The 20,172-nt window shown below is 55.0% G+C and overlaps 1 protein-coding gene across 2 annotated transcripts in view; it reads right to left on the bottom strand.

Annotated features, from left to right (window-relative positions):
• Positions 1 to 6,037: 6,037 nt before the first annotated feature.
• Positions 6,038 to 20,172, bottom strand: part of LDLRAP1 (low density lipoprotein receptor adaptor protein 1) — a 26,901-nt gene continuing 12,766 nt past the window's right edge. For both annotated transcript variants that reach the window (XM_011977905.1, XM_011977907.1), the window contains exons 4-9: positions 18,115 to 18,229; positions 12,495 to 12,567; positions 12,058 to 12,141; positions 11,420 to 11,550; positions 10,019 to 10,053; positions 6,038 to 8,074 (exon numbers count right to left, since the gene is read on the bottom strand). In XM_011977905.1, coding sequence (XP_011833295.1) covers positions 7,930 to 8,074; positions 10,019 to 10,053; positions 11,420 to 11,550; positions 12,058 to 12,141; positions 12,495 to 12,567; positions 18,115 to 18,229 — 583 coding nt within the window. In that variant the 3' untranslated portion in view covers positions 6,038 to 7,929. The remainder of the gene's footprint in view (positions 8,075 to 10,018; positions 10,054 to 11,419; positions 11,551 to 12,057; positions 12,142 to 12,494; positions 12,568 to 18,114; positions 18,230 to 20,172) is intronic.

Below are 20,172 nucleotides of genomic sequence, written 5' to 3'. Positions count from 1 at the left end.
GTTGTGGAATGTCAAGCGAGCATGACCCAGACAGTGACAGGCCAAAGTCAAAAACACCCCTCACTGCTGCCCACTATGGACAAGCAGGAACCCATGGACATGCACAAGGAAACACACAGACCTCTCACCCTCAACTCATGTACAGACCTGCAGGTCTACACGCCGCTGGCACATACACAGTCCCACTCACACACACCCAGAGAAATGATATAGCATGCCCAGAACACTCGCCGCATCAGCCTTTCACATGGTTGGCAGGAACCAAGAGACGCCAGCCCTCCACATCACACGGAGATACATCAATCTCTGACTCAGGCCACTGCCAGAGGCCTACAGACACCCACAGGACTCCCGACACACAGACTTGGGACCACCACCAAACCCAGGCCACTGGCCACACACACATCCTTTTCTTCGACAAACCTGGAAGCTCCTAATCGGACAACAGAGCGGGAAGACACGGGGTTGCCTTTCCAACCTTCCACCTGCCCCCTTGCAAGCCCGGAGGTTGCTCTCTCTTGGGTCCGACCCTGGATGACAGCCTCACTCTCCGAGAGCCTCCGTCTCTGCATTGCCCCTGGCTGTGCAGCCTTCGTGTCCTCGAGACCCCACACTGAGCCCTGCACAGCAGGTCTGAGCCTTGCCACTGCCCCCTGGTCCAGGCGCTGTGCCTGCTCTGAGCCCATTTCTCAGCTCACCTCCTTCCTCCTTCCTCTCCAGCCGCAGACCTCCTCCTGCCCTTGGCACATTCCAAACTGCAATCCTGGGGCTTTGTGCTTGCTTTTTGCCCTCTCAGGTGCCTCTCTCTCGGGCCTCCCTACCTCCTCCAGGACTCTGTCCAATGCCGTCGACCACCCCAGGTGCAGCAGCACGTCTGGCCAGGCCACTCCCGTCCCCTCCCCTGCCCTTTTTCCTTCGAAGTGCTTACACCACACTTATTTTCACATATTTATACATATTTATACATATTTGGAGGAGCGTCAGCTCCATGAGGATGGAGATTTCTGCTGTTTTGTTTGCTGCCATGTTCCAGGCGCCTGGCATGCATCCTGGCATGTAGTGGGCACTCAATTGCTGGGCATTGGATGAATGACCCTTGACCCAAGCCTGGCTCAGGGAGAGGCAGGAGCAGGCCCCACCCATATGAAACAGCCCTGGGGTGCTCTCCTAGCTTTTCGCATCTCAATCAGATCAGTTCAGGGCCTCCCGTTGCTATCCTAAGGCTTACATGATAATGTGTGCAAAGCCTCGGCATAGCTCCTGACACAGTAGGTGTGGCAGCCAGGTTTTCTTGGGGCTAACCTCCCCCAGCTTCTTTTACCCTCCCTGCCCCCCAACAGTGTCAGGGTGGTGGGGTGCCAGAGGGTCTGCTGCATCTCAGCACCATTTCCCTTCCCTTCCCTGTGCCCTCCTGAGCCACAGGGGCTGGATGTCTGCAAACCACCTCTTTCCAACTTCTGTTGTCAGCAGCTTCAGGCCAGCTCTGCCCTGGGATGCAGCCACCGGGACCTGCAGGAGCAGCAGCCGCCAGATCCCTGAGCCCCTGCAGGGAGCACCTGCACCCTCACCCTGCCAGGGCTTTTGTGATCTGGCGCTCTTCACTAAATACCTTCCTACTGGAACAGCTAGACTGGAATGCTTTCCTGGCTAGACCGTGGAGTTTGTTGAGTTTTTCCTGAGGGCACAATGTGGTGGTCTCAACGTGGCGGGCCTGAGTGTGCACCTGGGTGCATCAGGGGAGCCGGTAGGACACAACCTGTCTCCTCCCCACCTCGGCTACCCTGGGTGGGCCTTACCCCTCGGGAGAGACTGGTCATCCCCACCCCCATCTGACCTCCCCCGGCCCCGCAAAGCAGCCCCTCTCTGTTTGGACTGCACCTTTATCCTATTTAACAGGTGAGAAGACTGAGACACAGGCTACTAAGTTGTTTCTGCGGCTAAAAAGCGGTCGTCTGGGATTGAAACCCAGTCCTGACTGCTGTGGCCCCAGAGGCTGCACTCAGAACCGCAGCTCCATGCCCCCTCTTCTAGGCGTCTGGCCAGCAGCCTGAGCGGCAGATGAGACTTCGGGGCCCTTGAGGGGGACAGTGGAGAGACGGATGATGAGCTGGTGCTCACTACATGCTCGAGAATCCACCAAGGTCCTTTCTCCAGCCTCTTCTTATCATTACATCCAGTTCCCCGCAAGTGCGTGGCCCCCTTCTAGCGGCACTTCTCTCTCCTCTCCCCCGGCGGATGGAGGACTGAGCATGGAGTCGGTGGAAAATACAGCTCAGATCCCAGCTCTCTTAACTGCTGTGAGTCCCGGGCAAGTCCTGTGCCCTTTGCAGGCCTCAGCTCCCCATTATAAGCACAGTGGGTGGGCTGGGAACCATCAGGGGCTCTCCCAGTGCTAACATTCTAGAATCTTACTTTGAAGACAGCATGAAAACCAGGATCTTTAGTCGGGCCAGAGGGTGGACCACACAATATGTTTTACCAAACCGGGATGGGTGTACCACGCCACGGGTTGTGTGTGATGGAGACCCAGAGTGCCTAAGCCCAGTGCACACCAGGGAGCTGTCACAGGATGCGTCCGACAACTGGCAAAATAGACCCCCGGGCTCCAGGGCTCCAGCGCCGCCTGCTGAGCCAGGGCTGCCCCTTCTCACAGCTCTCATGGGAGCCAGGCTGGTTCTCCCCTCCTGATGAACTCACTGATGGCCACTCTGTGCCAGGTGGTAGGCTGGGCACTGAGGCCATGGGGCGAATCAGACAGGCTTGTCCTCAAGGAGCTCCCAGGCTAGCACATGCAGTCGCCAACCATTCTACCCTTCCTTCGAGGCCCACCAGGGATAAGTCCCTCTTCTAGGAGCCTGCCCCGGCTTCCCCAGCTGCCATACCTCAGCTCTGACTTCCAATGTCCCGCTGGCCTGGTGCAAGCCCAGCCCATACCCGGGAGCTTTCCAGGGTACCATGAACTACGACCCCTGGACTGCGAGGGGGTCAAGGGCAGCTGTACCTCAGTCACCCTGAGACAGGCTGTGCCAGGGCTCAGCAGGTGCAGTCAGAATTGCTGTCTGGCAACAAGGATTCATGACACAGCCCACATCTGTCCTGGCCACAAACGCACCATCTGATTCAGTACCTCTGTGCTGGACACTTGGCTAAGGTTACTCTGTGCCGCGTTCAGAAGTTCCTAAGCAAGCAAGGTCATCCTGATTTGCCAATGTTCCAACTGGCCTGCAGAGGTAGCCACCCATCACAGTGGAGAACACACAGGCTCGGGTCCCAGGCCTGCCGCCGAATAGCTGCGTGAGGCTGGCCGATCATGTAACCTCCACAGGCCTCGGTATCATCATCTCTAAAATGAGCTAACAATACCTACAGGCACAGGTGCTGTGCAGCAGCTTAAACTAGCTGGTATGTGTGGATGCTGCTAGTGTTCAAGATGTGCACCCTCCTTTCCTGCCCTTCCGAGGCTGGCATTCACCTCCCAGAGGAAGCCTTCCTTCTCTGAGGGGCACCAACACTCACTGTGGGCCCCACTGGCAGGCTGAGCAATGCCATTGGGAACAAAGCAGGGTCTCAATGCAATGAGACACACCCCTGTGGAGTTCTTAACTAATGTCCAGAGAAGTGGCCCAAAGAGCAGCCACTGGGGAAGAGGTGGGATCTGCTCTGGTGTCTAGCTAGGAAGTCAGCCCTTGCCTGTGGAGACACCCACTGGCCAGCAGCTTCCAGTGTCTTCCGTGGTAGCTGGGGCTGCTGGCGAGGCAGAGCAGGGCACGGCAGCTCGGTTGGGGTTTACCTTGATCTACACAGAGAGGCACTGTGCAGTGGAAATCTGGAGCGCTGGAGTCAGAGAGCAGGGTTCAAATCCCAGATCCCCGAGTGGATGTGAGACTGGTCAACTTGTTGATCCTCCTTCACCCTCAGCTGCCTCATCAGGAAAATGGGACTAGGACCACCTACCTGGTAGCATGTGAGGCTGCGAGGACTAGTATCACTGGTGTTAGGTGCAAAAGACCTAATAAGCCCAAGGATTACCTCTTTTATTTTTATTTTTTGAGATGGAGTCTCGCTCTGTCACCCAGGCTGGAGTTCAGCGGCGCCATCTCAGCTCTCCGCCTCCTGGGTTCACACCATTCTCCTGCCTCAGCCTCCCAAGTAGCTGGGACTACAGGCGCCCGCTGCCACACCCGGCTAATTTTTTGTATTTTTAGTAGAGACGGGGTTTCACCGTGTTGGCCAGGATGGTCTCGATCTCCTGACCTTGTGATCTGCCCATCTCGGCCTCCCAAAGTGCTGGGATTACAGGCCTGAGCCACCGCACCTGGCTGGGTTACTTCTTAATATACAAATGGGCACCTGTTCTGATCAGTACCTGGGAATGGTCCGGGGAGGGAGGCCGGAGGAAGACCAGGCCCCAAGCCGGCACCCCAGATGCAAATCTGCCCCGATTCCCTAGCCAGGCTTGTTGAAAAGTCCCCAGAGAGATTTACATGGGACAGGATCTCTTCCTGGGAGAGAAGATCCCAACACGCACCCAGTGAAGCTGAAGGTCACATCACATCTGAAAGGCGACTTTGTTCTCCCGGCTTCATCCCTTACGCATGAAAGAGCACACGGCGGGTGCTCAGGATTCATAATCCGAGACATCCGGAGACTAAAGACATTGGCCAAATTTAAACCGAAAGATGAACTTGTTGGCTGTCTTTTCAGATTATGAGGGAAAGAAGAAAGGGGAGAATTTCTTAAGTCATCCACGATCCACTGAGAATTCACAGGGAGTCGGCCTGATGCTGATATGAGGGCTCTGCCTCTGGGTTCTGGACACTCAAAATACCACCGGTTCAAAGAGATAAAGAGATACATGCCCAAGGGGACCCCCACAAGCCATAGCTGACGGGCAGGGGAGTCTCCGGAGAGTGGCTGAAAGAACCTGAAAAGAGTGGTCCTTCTGTGAAGGTCACAGCACAGGTCAACAGGCGGCCTCAGGCAGCATATGGCCAGACTGGGCTCCCGGGAGGCCAGGACATGGTGAGGTGAGGGCCACACAGGTCGGAGGCTTGGCTGTGGCCCTGCCCGGCACTGGAAGCACAGCTGCCTTCCTCTCCCGTTACTTCCTCTCAGCAGTAGCGGGAACTAATGCCATCTAACACCATCTGGGCTCAGCACAACCGTTCCGATATGGTGCAGAGCTCAGCACAGCCCTTGGCGCATAGCAAGAGCTCAGTTAACACTAGTTGCTAACCATTTTACTTTGCCATTGTTAACATATTGAGTTCCAATTGCCTTTGGCTCTGAGATAACCTGAATGCACAAGTGTTCTACCAACAACGTGATCATGGTCACTGCTGAGTCACACAAAACCCAGGGTGGTAAAAGCAGGGAGGTCGTTGCACCATTTTCACAGATGGGAAAATCAAGGCTCAAGAGAAGAGGTGACTGATCAAGCGTCACAGCTTCCAAGTGGCAGAGCTAGGGCTAGACCTCGAGTCTCCCAAGACACTGAAATACTTCCCACCATCCCCCAACACACTGAAACGACACATCCTGAGTCCATCGGGGGACGCCTGGACCCCTGTCCCCAGTACTGAGACCCAGGCCCAGTCCACGTTCGGCCTGGAGCAAGGCTGTGGAATGAAAAAGTGTTGCGGATCCAAAAAGTGATGGAAATAACGGACATCCTCTCTGGGGAAAACGCCCATGTGGACACGTACACAACCTCATGTACATTGCGGGGAACTCACAGCCCCTGGCCAGGGTCCCCCGCCCAGGCTCACAGACGCTTCAGCTGATGCACCAGATCCCTGGTGTGGCCTCCGTGAGTCATCCAGAGGTGACCTCATCACACACACACCCAGCTGCTGGGTGAAAAGGGGGCCCCACTGGGCCTTCAACGCCGGGAACCTAAGACCATCACCCCCCAGCTCAGTGCTGCACCTGGGCACGTGGCCCCACCCAGCCTGCAGTCACTGCTGCTGCCATCCCCAAAGGGCAGGAGCTGCCGGACGCTGCTGCCGGTCTACTCCATCTGATGAGCGCTGCTTGCGTTTCAAAACGAGAACATTTATTATTTGTTTTTTCCTCATTAAACTTTCACAAATAAAGCACAGCAAGACTTGTCTGCAGACACACAGGAGGCACACGGACAGCCCGTCAACGAGAGATGGAGACGAAGGCCAGTGTGGCTCTCATAGGGCAGCGCTTCTCAGAACCCCTGCCCCCCCCGTGCCAAGGCTGGCCTGTGTCAGGCCTCGCCCACGCCGCCTTATGACAAATACAGAGGCTGATGCCAAGGAGGTGGCTACAGAGCTGGGGCAAGAAAGTTATCCTCTTGTTCTGATAATGACCCTACAAATCCCACCCCACCCTCAGGCACCTCCATCTAAGGTGTCCGGTTACTCCAGGTAAGGAGGTTCTGAGGAGGGCTGTGTTTTCCCTGGGGCTGATGAAACTTGCTCAGACAAGCCAGGCCACTGGGAGGCACCTCAGGATGGCAAAGATGCTGGAGGCTTTGCTGGCTTTCAGGATGCCGGGAGCCCCACGGGGGCAAAAGGGGAGGAAGGAAAGAGATTCTAAAGACAGACTGCTGCTGGTATGTCCCGACCCAGGGTCACAGTGTCAGCAAAGAGAACAGCACGATTCTGACAGGGTTGGATTTTGTTTCACCCTCGGGATGAGCAGACTTCAAACACTGCATTTTCACGGAAATCAACAAGAGAGACAGCTAGCAGGACACGGGGCTCCTGCCAGTTCTGTGTGGAAAGGCACCAGATGGTTTGTTATGAAACACATTTTGGTCAGAAAATAGCTGGGGTTTTTTGGTTCCTGGGAGGACAACAAAGCTAGAAGCAAAGGAGGTGTGAGTTGTGTGAGGAGGAGGCAGAGAAGAAAGCAGCTTTGGCATCAGACCTGGGTTCTACTCTTCACTCTACCCCGCCATGCTTGAGGCCTCAGTTTCCTCATCTGTAAAGTGGTCATAGAATATTTCCAAATAAATCTAGGTGTCAGGTTTCACACATCATCCCAGGAAGTATGGGGAGGCGGGGCAGAGACACTCAAAGGGACACACAGAGAGCAGAGGAGGAGCACAGCCTTGCGTGCAGGGGAGAAGGCAGGGAGGGGCCCGACGGAGGGCGGTCAGAGATGATCCCCGCAGTCAGTCCCTGGGAGCGGGGAGCAGCCAGTTACACTGGTTCCAAGCACAGGTGGAGACCATCCACGGGGACCTTGGGCCCCTTCTCCTGGAGGAAGGGCAGAAGGAAAGCTGGATTCAATGCAGCACCATGGAGGAGCCCTCAGGGCCACACCTGCTGTGAATGCTTTAAAGTGCCAAGCTGTATCGTCTTTGGTCAGGAGCTGCCCCTTAGTCTCTAAGAGCCTGGGGTCCAGGACTCAAGTCCCGCCTGCTGGGCCCTGAGGAAAGAGAGCAGGAGGACACATTCCCCTTCTGAGGCTGTGGGTGCTCTCCTATGCTGGGGGGTGAGGGGAAAAAAATCACTGAAATCCAACGGCTTTCAGAAAGCAGGATGCCCCCAGGGAAATTTGGGTCCTTAGAGAGAGAGAAGGGACTAGAAATGCTTTGGTCACAGTCCTGATACCCACAGCCAGGGCAGAGCTTGCTACAGGAGAGCAAGCGGGAGCCGACTGCAGCACTGCACACATCATGCAGCAGGAGACGTGCCTGACGCAGACTGGCTTCTGAGCATAAGCCAGAAGTCACTGAATAAATATTCAAGGCATCTTTTGGTTCTCAGAGAAAGAGCAGGGCTTAAAAAAAAAATCTCTCCCCTGCCTGACTGGCTGCAGCTCTGATCTCCAGGCTGACAGTGCTGAGGGCTGGGAGAGGTGGCGGGCGGGTTCCGGAGCCGGCTCCCCCGCAGCAGGTGGCTTTGGTCTGTCAGATGTCAGGGTCGCTTGTGTCCGGCTGGCCCCGGGCCCTCAGAAGCTGAAGAGGTCATCCTGCTCTGGGCCGCTGCTGTCAGGCTTGTCCCAGTCGACAGGCGAGAGGCACTGGGCGTAATGGATGTCCTGGGCTGTCAGGCCAGTGTCCAGGACCTGAGGGTTCGTCCGAGACTGGGCAAGCCTGGAAGGCAGAGCTGTGTAAGCCGAGGGCCTGGGTGAGGGCTGGCGGGCCCCGGGGTCAGATGCGAGGAGGCAGCAGTGGGGAACAGCAGGGCAGGTGGCCCAAAAAGGAAGCCCCAAGTACAGTGGAGGTGGAGGAGCCTCAGATCAAAGCACCTCCCTTGAAAGTCAAACAGCTCAGAAAAGTCTGGGGCAGCCAGCGGTGCACCCACCCCCGGGAGAGGCCAGAGCACCCACTCTGTGGCCCAGCTCAGTCAGGATATGCCCAGGAAAGAGGAGAAGGGGCAGTGCTGGTAAAGGGAGCGGCAGGGGTGGGGTGGGGTGGGGAACAAGCTGTGGGAGGGAACACGGAAGATTCTTTGGCTATAACTGTGTCAACACCGTGCTGTTCGAAAAATAAATTTACAAAGGGAGACAACCTACATGTCCAAAAGAATAGAGGAGAGTCAAGTAAATTACAGCCGCTTCCCTTCGGAGAATGTTAGGCAGTCAATGGAAGGGGTGTTTACGAGGAGTTTTTAACAGCCTGGAGCAATGCTTCTGACACAATGCTGTTAAGTGAAAAATCAGGATCCCAAAATGCAAATACGATGAGCTGATCAATGCAAAAATAATGTATATGTACAGGATTAGCATGAATTAAGCCCAAAACTCTGAGCTGTGGGATTATGGGATGGTGTTACTTTCTGTTTAACGCTTTGCTGATTTTCAAAATTGTTAATAAAGGGCACACGATGCTCAAAACAGTGTGGAAAGATGAAACAGTGTGTGAAAGATTTTCTTCAGAGGGCGGGTTTACTCAGCCAGTGAGACAGGGAAGGTGTCGCCCTCGCCCCAGGCTGGACCAAGGGGTTTCCACCAGTCCCTGGCAAGGAGGAGGCAAGGAAGAGGAAGGAGGAAGCAGGAGGGCAAAGACCCTGACTCTGTCCCCACTCGCTGGACCAAAAATCGCGGACCGTAACCCCAAACAAAGCCCCTGATGTGGGAGGGCTGTAGGAGGCTGCTGAGGGTCTCAAGGGAGAAAGGGAGGCCTGACAGACGGGGACCCAGGGCTTGGAACCCTGACCTGCCCAGGCCTCTCCTCAGCCACAGCCTTCTCAGTGGCATGTCCCCAAGCTGCAGGGGACCACAAGGATGGCCCCTGGGAAAATAGGGAAATGCCACCACCCTCAGGCTTTACCAAAACACCTCCCCACTGTGCCTGACCTTCCCCGCTGTGGAACAGTCCACAGCTTCATTAAGCACTTTCTCCTTCCCTTTTTCATAAATGCAGACCTCTGGAGAGCAAAGCCTGTAAAAAAAACCGCCCCTTTTTGAAGGCCACGCCAGGCGGAGGAAATCAACTTGAGCTGCAGTGTGTTTCGCTCAGCTCAGACTGAGGCAGAGCAGTCACCAGGAATAGTTTTTGACTCAACAGTAAGAACTTTCTAACAGCTCTGGACAACATTGGAAGGGGTTCCCTCCCCAGACAGTCTGCTCCCTGCCCCTGGAAGCATTTGAGTGGAGGGATGGGTCTGTTGCTCTGGAGGGGTCCGAGTGGCTTGTAGTTTTTTTTGTTTTTTTTTTTTGAGACGGAGTCTCGCTCTGTCATCCAGGCTGGAGTGCAGTGGCACGATCTGGGCTCACTGCAAGCTCCGCCTCCCGGGTTCATGCCATTCTCCTACCTCAGCCTCCCGAGTAGCTGGAAGTACAGGCGCCTGCCACCTCGCTCGGTTAGTTTTTTGTATTCTTTTGAGTAGAGACGGGGTTTCACCGTGTTAGCCAGGATGGTCTCGATCTCCTGATCTCGTGATCCGCCCATCTCGGCCTCCCAAAGTGCTGGGATTACAGGCTTGAGCCACCGCGCCCGGCCGCTTGTGTTCTTAATCACATCCCCAGGGGAAAGGGTGGCAGGGCCAGACCACGCACGCCAACCCCACCGTCCAGCACAGGAAGCTCACGTTACCTTGAAAACGCTTCATCCAGGCCATCATCCAGCTCCTTGGGGAAAACAAAGCAGGAGATAAGAACTCTGTTTGGGGGAGCCCACGCTCACAGCTGGAGCTTGTCCCAGCCCTGGGTAAGCTACAGGGAGACTCAGGACACAAGCTCAAGGTAGGTGCCTGGAGGCACGGGCTCAGGCAGGCCTCCTGCCTGGGTGCATTGCCAGCATCTCAGCCCAAGGACCCAAAGCTGGAGACGTGGGAGAGGAGAAAGGGCATGTCCTAGAGTGTCTGGAGACCCAGGTGGGTTCAGTGCCCTGCTCCACTGCTACCTGCCCATGAGACCTTGGGCAAGTCACTGCTCCTCTTTGAAACTCAGCTTGTCCTTCCGTAAGAGGAGGGCGTTGGACCTGATAATTTCTATGGCTTTCAAATTCCAAAAGGAAGAGGGTGGGGAAGGAAGTTTTCTTGCCTTCATTTATTTCCAAAAGCCAAGCCAAAATTCCAAGCTCATGAGGGATAACTGATGCCAGGAGTCCCATAGAGCGATGGGTGAGGTCCCTCCATGGCCTGCTGGTGAGGATGGGCAAGTGGCAAGGGTAGTTCCTGAACGGCAGAGAACAGGCTCAAGGGACACCTGGGGAACTCCCAGTACCCAGATTTTTAAAAATTAAAGAGACAAGTTAACATGTGATTCTGCAATGGATCCTGGGCCAGAAACAGGACACCGGAGGGGCACCTGGAGAAACGTGTAAGTTCTACAGATTATACACAACCGCATGGTATCGTGTTTGTTTCCTAATTCTGACCACTGTAATGTGGTTATGCAGGATGTTAAAAATTGGGGAATCTGGATGAAGGGTGAACAGGAATTCTTTGTACTACTTTTATAACACAGTCTGAAATTATTTCCAAATGAAAAATTAAAATTTCAGGTTCCTCGGGGAGATTCTGTTGGCAGAGGTCATCACCCTCACTGAGATGAAAAAGCTGAGACAGAGAGGTCAGGGGGCTTGCCCTGAGTCCCTGAGGGAGTCAGGGACCAAGCTGGTGACTGCCCAAGTCTCTGGGTCCTCATTCAGGCAGCTGAGGGGGAGGGGTGTCAGCAGCGAGCTCTGCCACGCCAAGAACAAGGGCGCCTTTGGCTGGTCTTGTGGTGGGCAGAGCCGTGGACGCTCAGGCCAAGAGGCCAAGCATTGTGAGGAGACAGCTGTGCTGGGAGCCAAGCTTGTTGGGGACGCAACCTCAGGTTCAAAAGGGACATTGTTTATTCCCCATCCTGGGCCTGGGCACTACCGGGCTGGGTCTGGTCCTCCCAGAGGCCCACAAGTCACGGGTCCCAGGGCCTGGTCCCTGGAGCAGCCCAAGGCTTGCCCAGAGGTCAGGCTGAGGATCACCAATCTGCTGGCCACACAACCACTCACCCAGACAACACTGCTGCCACTCAAGGCTTGTGGCCGTGGCACCTCGTCCACGTTGGTGGTGTTGGCGCTGACCGTGGACAGCGGGGCCTTAGCCGTCTCCTCTAAGTCCAGCAGGTTCCCAGTGGCGACCACTGTGAGGGATCCGGTCAGGTTGTCAGTGGGAGATTAGCCTCTTCCTTCCTGGCCCCCTCCTGGGCTGTCCTGGCCCTGACCCTCCCCTCTGATGTGGCCTTGCCCAGGCTTCCTAGCAGAGCCCAGCCCTGGCACCTCCCCACAGCAGATGCACAGCTGCCCACAGAGTGAGAACCTGACTAATGGCTTAGACTGAAACTTTTGTATTCACAATAGTTAAGTTTTCTTAAGCGACCACACAACAGTATGTTAAGTATATACAAAGGTAGACACATATTTATATATTTGCATAGGGATATATCTCTAGAAGAAAATGTACTAAAATGAGTTATTTCTTCCCCTTATCTATATTTTCTAATTAATCTGTAATGAACGTGTATTATTTATCTAACAAAACAAAAGTGGAAAACCAAGAGGCTGCCCCAGCCCAGGCAGGAGCGGGACCCCCTGGTGAAGCACAACCCCAACACCCCACGGCAGAACCCCGCTTCCCTGTCAGGACTCACAGCTCTTCAAGGCGGGGGTGCAGTCTCGGCGGACCCCCAGGACATCCCCTCCCTCTTGGCTGGCTTTGTCCCTCTTCTCTTTCTCTGCAGGATGAAGGCACAACATGTTGGAGCCTCAGACCCCAGCACTCCATCCCCAGCAATCACCGGGCAGGGGTGATTAGCTGTGGCCAATCTCAGGGGACAGTTTCAGGTTTCCAGCCAGGAGGAAAGAAACCTTTCGGATGTCAGTTAATCCTCACAAGCACCCTTGGGGAGGGAGACAGCTGTTCCCATTTTTCAAATGGGAAAACTGAGAGTCTGAGTGGTGAAGGGACGGGCTCACAGTCACAAGTCAGGTGGGTGATAAAGCAGGAAGTCGGTCCAGGTCTGACCCCAGGGCCTTCACGTGTCTCCCCACCTCCCACCACACCCACAATGTAGATGCAAAGTCTCACCTTCTTTGGACACCTGCCAAAACTCAAAGGCGACTTTGAAGGCCTGGGCTACGGTGAGGGTAACAGCCTGTGCCTGAAAACAGGAAGTGGGGATGGGGAGGGGTGCAGCGTCAGCCAGGGCAGAGCAAGTCTGCACTGGAGGGCTGGGGACTCCAGGCCAGGACCCCTGACTCCCTCCCTGCAGCTTCTGCAGCTCCATCCCAGGCTCTGGAATGCCTCCTGGGCAGAGAAGGGTCCTGGCCCTTCCCAGGTCTCCAAAGCAGCCTGGCGTGTCATAAGGCCACAGCCTCGCAGAGGCAGTAGGGGCTTCATCTTTACCATCTCTGGTCCCACCAAAGTTCTCACCCTCACTCTAGGGCCCCTGCCTGCAAAGGCTGTTCACCTCCATGTCTTTTCCTTCCCCTTTGGGCTTCCCTAAATTCAATGAACTGTGAGGCTTACTTCCTCCAAGCCCTTCCTAATTACCTGTGGACTTAACTTAGCCCTTGGAATTGGAGAACAGAAAAGCCAGAATTGGAAGGGCCCAGCCATTGCCCCAAATGAGCCACAGCCAGAGAGGTGAAAGTTAGGTTCCGGCTGGGACTATGCCAGGTTTATAACTGGATCCCACAGAGTAGAAGGCTTGTCAATTTCCTGATAGAAGCAAGATGTCAATGAAGGCCCGGGGACCAAAACCGGTCAGTGCTATAACCCACCTGTAAGGAAAGGCCACACCTCGGCCCTTCACCCGGGAGGAACTCCCCCGACACCCCTCCAAACCCAGCTCAGATATCTGTCACCACCTCTCTCCTATCACCAGCCCCAGACTCCTCTAGCCCCACCCACCTCCCTCTGGCACCATGCATGTGAAAGTGTCACTGGCTCCCCTGCCTGTGTTTCCCCCAGCTGTGTACACCCTAAAAGCAAGAATCAGTCTGAACACCCCCGCCCTCTGGAGCGGGCCAAAGCCTCCCAGAGGTGGCAACAATGCTGGGTGAATTACATTCATCTGAGGGGCAGGCCTCATTCCAGCCAGGACCTATCCCCAGCCCATATTCATCTCAACACCTTGCTCTCTCAGCCATTCCAGTCCAGGGTTAATCAACTCAGCTTCTGGGAGTGGAAGTCCCAGAGTTCGCAGCTACAGCCGGAAACATCTAGCTTCCTTCTGAAGCCCTGGCTGAGAGAAGAAAGCACCAGCCTCTTTCAAGTTCACAACAAGTTCAGGCCTTACCAGCTTCAGCCCCACTCCCTGCCCTCCCCCAGACAACTCAATTTAATTGAGAGACGGACCTGTGGCCACTGCCTTTAAAACTCCTTTAAAAAAAATATTTAAAATTCCTAAACAAACTGACGGATCCGTGCCAATTAAACTTCACAAAAGTATAAAACCTCATTTGAATGTCTCCAACATTTACATTTTTGATGGAAGTACAGGCACTTTATGGCAAAACTTAAATATGGTAATTAAGTATGAAACTCTTCGCAGCTGTTTACAATTTAAGCTGTCATATCTGAATCAAGTTTAATAGACCCAGTTACCATTGAGAATTGCCCATGAACTAAAAATATGGGCTAATTACCAGCCCAAGTCAGATCACTATCCACCCAAGCAAGGGCTGGTCACCCAATGTGGCAGGGATATGAAAACGCCATTATTTAAGCCTGCTGGAAATCTGGAGACACAAGCTTAGACTGCAAAGGCTGTTCACCTCCATGTCTTTTCCTTCCCCTTTGGGCTTCCCTAAATTCAACGAACTGTGAGGCTTACCTCCTCCAAGAAGCCCTCCCTAATTACCTGTGGACTTAGCCCTTGGAATTGAAGAACAGAAAAGCCAGAACTGGAAGGGCCCAGCCCTTCCAATTCTGTTTGCATAAATCTGCTTGTTCATTTGCATACATTCCTACCCTTTTGCCCTGAAGTCCCAAGCTGTAAGTTAAACCGAATACAACCCAAGAGGTGGATGTGTGCAGGTGGCTGCAAGCCCAGGCTGGGCAGGGACTGGGAGTGGGGTGGGCCCTGCTTCCTGGGGTGGCTGCAGGAATCCGAGGACCAGCATTAGGTGAGGGACTGCTCGGGCCTGCCCAGGCGGGATGCCCGCCCCTCCTGACTGCCTCTGGCCTGCAGGTCTGCCTTACTATCCTGACTGGATGCTACCTTGCCCAGTTTTTCACATTCCTTGTTCCCAGGAACCAGGCTGCTCATGGCTCAAAAGGGGCCAGAAACTCGGACCAAGACAGCCATGTGCCCCCCAGGTGGAAATGCGGGTAGCACTTTGCTTACCATCAGCCCAGGCCCAGCAGCTGCATGACACCTTCACTTTGGAGCCCAGAGGCCTCCCAGTTGGGCAGATGGAAGGGAGTCCTTGGAGGAACCCAATGCTGGCTGTGCCCAGCAGCACCAGGGAGGGGAGAGCTGCGGTGGTTGTGCTGCCCCAGAGTTCAACTGACTGGTGGGTGATGTAGAAAGGAGCCCCTCTCCCCCAACCTGAATGGGTCATGAACTCATTCAGGCAGCCCAGCCAGGAAGAGTAGGGATGTGGAGGCCCCCAGTCACAATGAGTGCGGTTTTGTCAACATCCCGATTCAAGTCCCTCAACATCCCGATTCAAGGCCCTCAACATCCCGATTCAAGTCCCTCAACATCCCGATTCAAGGCCCTCAACATCCCGATTCAAGGCCCTCAACATCCTGATTCAAGGCCTGCTGCAAACGGAAGCCGCCTCACCACCCACCCCAGCGGAACCATTTCACTTTGCCCCTCTGTGCTTGCACGTGTGTTAATCCCGTGCTGCTGTGCACTCACCACCCACCACCCCACCCCCTTCTTTTGGCCTAGCAAACTCCTCCTGGCTCCTCAGCCTTCAAAGCCCCATTCCAGGTGTCTGTCTCAGGGAAGTCTCACTGACTCTCCCGTGAGATTTACTAACTTCCACCCCAGAACTAAGCCCCCCTGGGTTCCAGATACTGAAGCTGGACTGTTCTCTACCGCCTTGGATGTTTTCTCCATGGCGCAGACCAGGACAGACGGTGCCAAACATCTGTGGCGGAGCTGCCAGCAGGTGCGGAGGCTGACACAGCCATTCCATCTCCTGCCTCCCCCAAGAACACTTCCACTTAGCTCAAGAATCTAGGATTTCCAACACGACGAGGTCATCAACACACTGTCAGCCCGGGCTGGGCTAAGACCTTGAGGCAGCAGGTGATGTATTTACACCATGCTGGGCTGGGCTGTCTTGGAGAGGGCTCCGCAGGGCCCCTGAAGCAGGGAGGCCAGGTAGCAAAGGGTAGGGAGATAGATAAGCCACTCCAGCCATCAACCCAACCCCAGAGAAGAACACACTAAGAAAGATGAAGAATTTGGGTGTCTGGCAGGGGCCCTTCCTGCTGCCCGGTCAGGGCTCTGCAGTCAGTGGCTGAGCAGTGGCCTGGCTCTGTTTTCCTCGGTAATTGACCCCATGGCCTGAGAGTAGGCTGATTTCGCTCAAGTTTGTGTGAAGTCCTCTGACCACAGGCCAGGTCTCCCTTGTAAGAGCTGGGCCTGCACCTCTCTTACTCCCAGACCCCTCATCCCAGAGGAAGCCTCTGCACTGTCGAAGGCCCCTCCCACCCAAGGCCAGCTGTCCCTGCCCAGGGCCTGCCCTGGTCAGCAGGGAGGAAGAGATGAACAATGGGGACATAAGGAGCTGTATTTTTAAGTCTGCGTGGGCTCCCAAAAGACAAAGCCACGAGTCACATCTGTGGGAACTCACAGGAGATGCCACAGCAACTTGGAGCCCTGGGACCTCACGAGGCAAATGTCCAGTGACACTGAGTCTGCAGGAAAGAAACAAGGTGTTCAAAAGAACCTGGGGCCTTTCAGAACAACCCTGGAGGTCACTGAGGCAACCTTCTCATTCTGCTGACAGGCAAGCGGCCCAGAGAAGGGCAGGATCTTCTCCAAGGTAACACAGCAAATCAGCCAGGATCAGATGGCTAGACTGTCTCCTCCTATAGTGCCTCTTCCATGACACCTGTGGTGGGCTGAATTGTGTGTCTGCCCCCAAGATGTCCACATCCTAATCCCTGAGACCTGTGAATGCTGCCTTACACAGCAAACGGGCTTTGCAGATGTGGGTTAAGGATCTGGCGATGGAGATTATCCCAGATTACTCAGTGTGTCCAAATGTAATCACAAGGAGTGTTGAGCGGGGTAGGAGAGTCAGAGCTAAAAGCAGCAATGTAACAACGAAATCAGGAGACCGGAAGATGCTACATTGCTGGCTCAGAAGATGAGGACAGGCTCACGAACCTGGAAGTGCAGGTGGTCGGTCACTGGGAGGTAGAAAAGGTAAGGAAATGGATTCTCCCCTAGAACCTCCGGAAAAAAACGCAACCCTGCCAACCTAGTTTAGACTCCTCATCTACCTCTGTCACAGAATACATCTTTCTTCTCCATAAGAGAATAAATTTGTGTTGTTTTAAGGCACTATGTTTGTCATCATTTGTTACAACTTACACAGTATCTGAAGTGTGCCCTGATGGGCAGCAGGAAGCCTGGGGACCACAAAGACTGTGATGGACCTGACATGTCCTATGATGACAGCGGAGGGAAGGGGATCTTGTCTCCTATAGGTTCCAAGGGCTACAGGGCATGGGGACTGGGGCTCTGAGCTGTCAACAGAGGTCAACAGGTGTCAATGCTCCATCAACGGGTGTCAGGAAGCACCTTATAGGAAGGATGCTCAGATCCTGGGGGTCTCAGAAACAAAAGCTGCAATGCCAAAGGTTGACCCACTCCACTCCTTGCCCCCAAATTCAGGACGAATCCCCAGTGACCACCAAGGTTCCCACTCATCCCGGCTAAGATGTGGTCTGGGGTGTCCTGGAAATGAGACAAGGAACTCTGAATTTCCCAGTCACGCAGGGAGGGGAAGAAACGTGGGTTTAAACCCCCACTTTAACCCTGACTGGTTGTGTTACCCTCAGCAAGACAGCTGGCCTCTGGGAGTCTGTTTCCTCATTGAAAATTTAAAAAAAGAAGAAAAAAAAATGGAGAGAGTAACAGTTCCCACCTTGCAGAGCTGTGAGGATTAAACGAGTAAAGACCTGGAACCTAGCACTGGAATGTACACACAGGAGGCACCGAGAGATGGTCACTGCCCTCCACACTCCGGTCACAGCTGGAATGAACACGCAGGAGGCACCAAGAAATGGCCATTGCCCTCCTCACTCCGGTCACAGCAAGCCCAGTTCTCTGATGGCTCTCGCCTTTGCCTTCCACCCCAGGCCCCCCGATCTCCCATCTCCGAGGACCAATCCCTACAAGGCCCTGCACCCCTAGACCATATTAAAGACAGCAGATCCAAAATAGCCTCAACCCAACAAATCACGTTACAGAGAGAAAGGGGCCCAGACAAACACTGGGGACACGGGCTAGCCACTGCCCACACCAGGCTGACTGCCGGGTCATCTGCCTGCTGGCAGCCTCACCACTGTACCACTTAGCTCTCAGCACCCACTTGGGGTTCCCAGGGATTTCACCCTCTTCTTCAGTAATGGTCACCTTTGGGTCCTGCCTCCCACACCAGACAGCCCCCCACCCACAGCAGGGCTGCCAAGGCTGCTGGAGCCTGCCCCAGCCCCAGCCCTCCCCGCTGACCATCTTCCGCTTGGTGCAGAGGAAGGCGTGGCACTCGAGGCTCTGGTTGTGCTGGCTCTGTGCGATGTATGCGAACACCTTGTCATGCATTTTGTCTGCCGTGCAATAGGAGATCCTGAAAGGCAAGGAGGAAGTATCACCGGACCTGGCACGGGGGCCTGAGCACATGTGGGAAGCCCTGTAGGGCAGCTCCCCTGAGTTGCAGAGAACCTGCTATTCCCACTCCACCAGGGCAGACTCTGAGAGTCCAGCCTTGGCCTCCAGGGTGGGTACCTAGGCCATCTGTGCAGGAGGGGCCGAGGCCAGGCAGGAAGGAAGGAATGGGGTAAAGACTGGAAGCAGGGCACTTCCCCTCTTCCTCCCATCCCACACTGAGCCACACCCCAAAACAGTAATAGCTGAACCCTTACCACATACCAGGCAATGTGCCAAGAGCTTTCTAGATCTCGCCTCATGTAATTCTCAAAGCTACCCTCTGAGATGGGTTCTATCACTATCCACGTTTTTCAGATGAAATAAACTGAGGCTAAAGACCGGAGCCCAGACCTGAACTCACTTGTAGGACTCCAGAGGTCATGACTGCCATGCTGCCTCTTAAGGCTATGTGCCAACTGGCTGGAAGGGGAAGCAGAAAGCAGGACACTCCCCTGCTCACCGATGCCCTTCACCTGGCCTCCCCCATCCCATCTGCCCTCCGACCCATGCCCCCGCCCAGAGGTCTAGTGAGATTCGGGTCCGTCTCTCTCAGGGTGGCTGGGACCATTTGCATGTTCTGGAGCTGTGGCCAGGGGTGGAAGAGTTGGGAGTAGGGGTGGGGTGTGTGTGTGACAAGGACCCAACAAGGAGTCCTAGTGGGCCTGGGAGAAGACACACAGCAACTCCTTCTGCATGGAGCACCCTCTCTGCCCCCAGTCGCCACCCGTAACCTTGGGGCCACCCGAGCCCTCGGCCTCCCACCCTCCCTCACATGTCTGGTCCCAGCTCGTTGCCTCTAGTCAGCCTCAGAGTCTCAATCGGGGAGGGGCCGGCAGCCCAGAGGTGGGACCGGAGTGCCACAGACCCATCCCTCAACCACGTGGCCCCAGCTTTAATCACAGGCATCAACACTCCAGGTGAGCAGAGCGTGAAGGTGCCAGGCCCCTTCCTACCTATTCTCCATCCCAGGGGATCCAGCTTCCTGCTCTAAATGTTACTGGGTCCTTGGTATCAATAAACTAGATCCTGTTATTCCTCAAGCCCCAACAAGGTGCTGCCTCCCCTGGGAGGCCTTCCTGGATTTCCCCGGGCAGACCCTCTCCTTGCCTTCTTGGAAAACACTATGCTCTATCTCCTGTTTCCTCCCAACTATTCCCAATTAGAGTGGAAGCTCCTTGAGGGCATGAGCAGGATTGGAGTCCTCATCTGGCACAGACGTTGGCAGAACAGGTATCTGAAACTGTTGACTAAAGGCAGGCAGGTATGATCAGGCCAGTGAGAGGAAGACATCACCCGGGCCCCCACAACACACATCTATCCACCCTACTACTGGCCTGTGCACCAACGGGCTGAGCCATCTGCTTGGAGACAAAGCAAGAGGGTGGGGGGATGCCTGGCAGATGGGAGCCTGCTGGACAGGGCTCTGGCCTGGGTATCCTAGTTCCAGTTCAGCTACTACCTCACCGTGCAGCCGTAGGCAATCCCCTCTCCGGGCCTCAGATTCTCCATCTGTAAAATGGACCTGAGCTATCCCTTCCGGTTCTGAAAAACTACAACTGACCAGCTGAGAGACGTGGGGATAGCCTGAGGCTCTAAGGGCTGACCAGAGGACCCACTAGAGAGACCATCCATACTGACCTCAGATCTTGGCTGAGGCCTCCCTGGAATGCCTGGCCAGATACCCAGAGCTGAGCCGCTGCATTCACAGAAGGAGGAAAAGGCAGTGACTCTGCAGTTCTCTGCTCCAAGCCCGGCTCAGAGGCATGCTGGTGGGGACTAGGGGGCGGGGCACAGGCAGGCTCAGCTGTCTTCTGTAACTGGTGATGATGACAGCAGCAGCTGCCACTTAACCAAGTGCTCATC

The sequence above is a fragment of the Mandrillus leucophaeus genome, unplaced genomic scaffold, assembly GCF_000951045.1.
Source record: "Mandrillus leucophaeus isolate KB7577 unplaced genomic scaffold, Mleu.le_1.0 Scaffold185, whole genome shotgun sequence".
In the NCBI taxonomy this organism is placed as follows: Eukaryota; Metazoa; Chordata; class Mammalia; order Primates; family Cercopithecidae; genus Mandrillus; species Mandrillus leucophaeus.
Note: the sequence above shows the minus strand (reverse complement) of the source record. Positions and strands in the feature narration are given on the sequence as shown.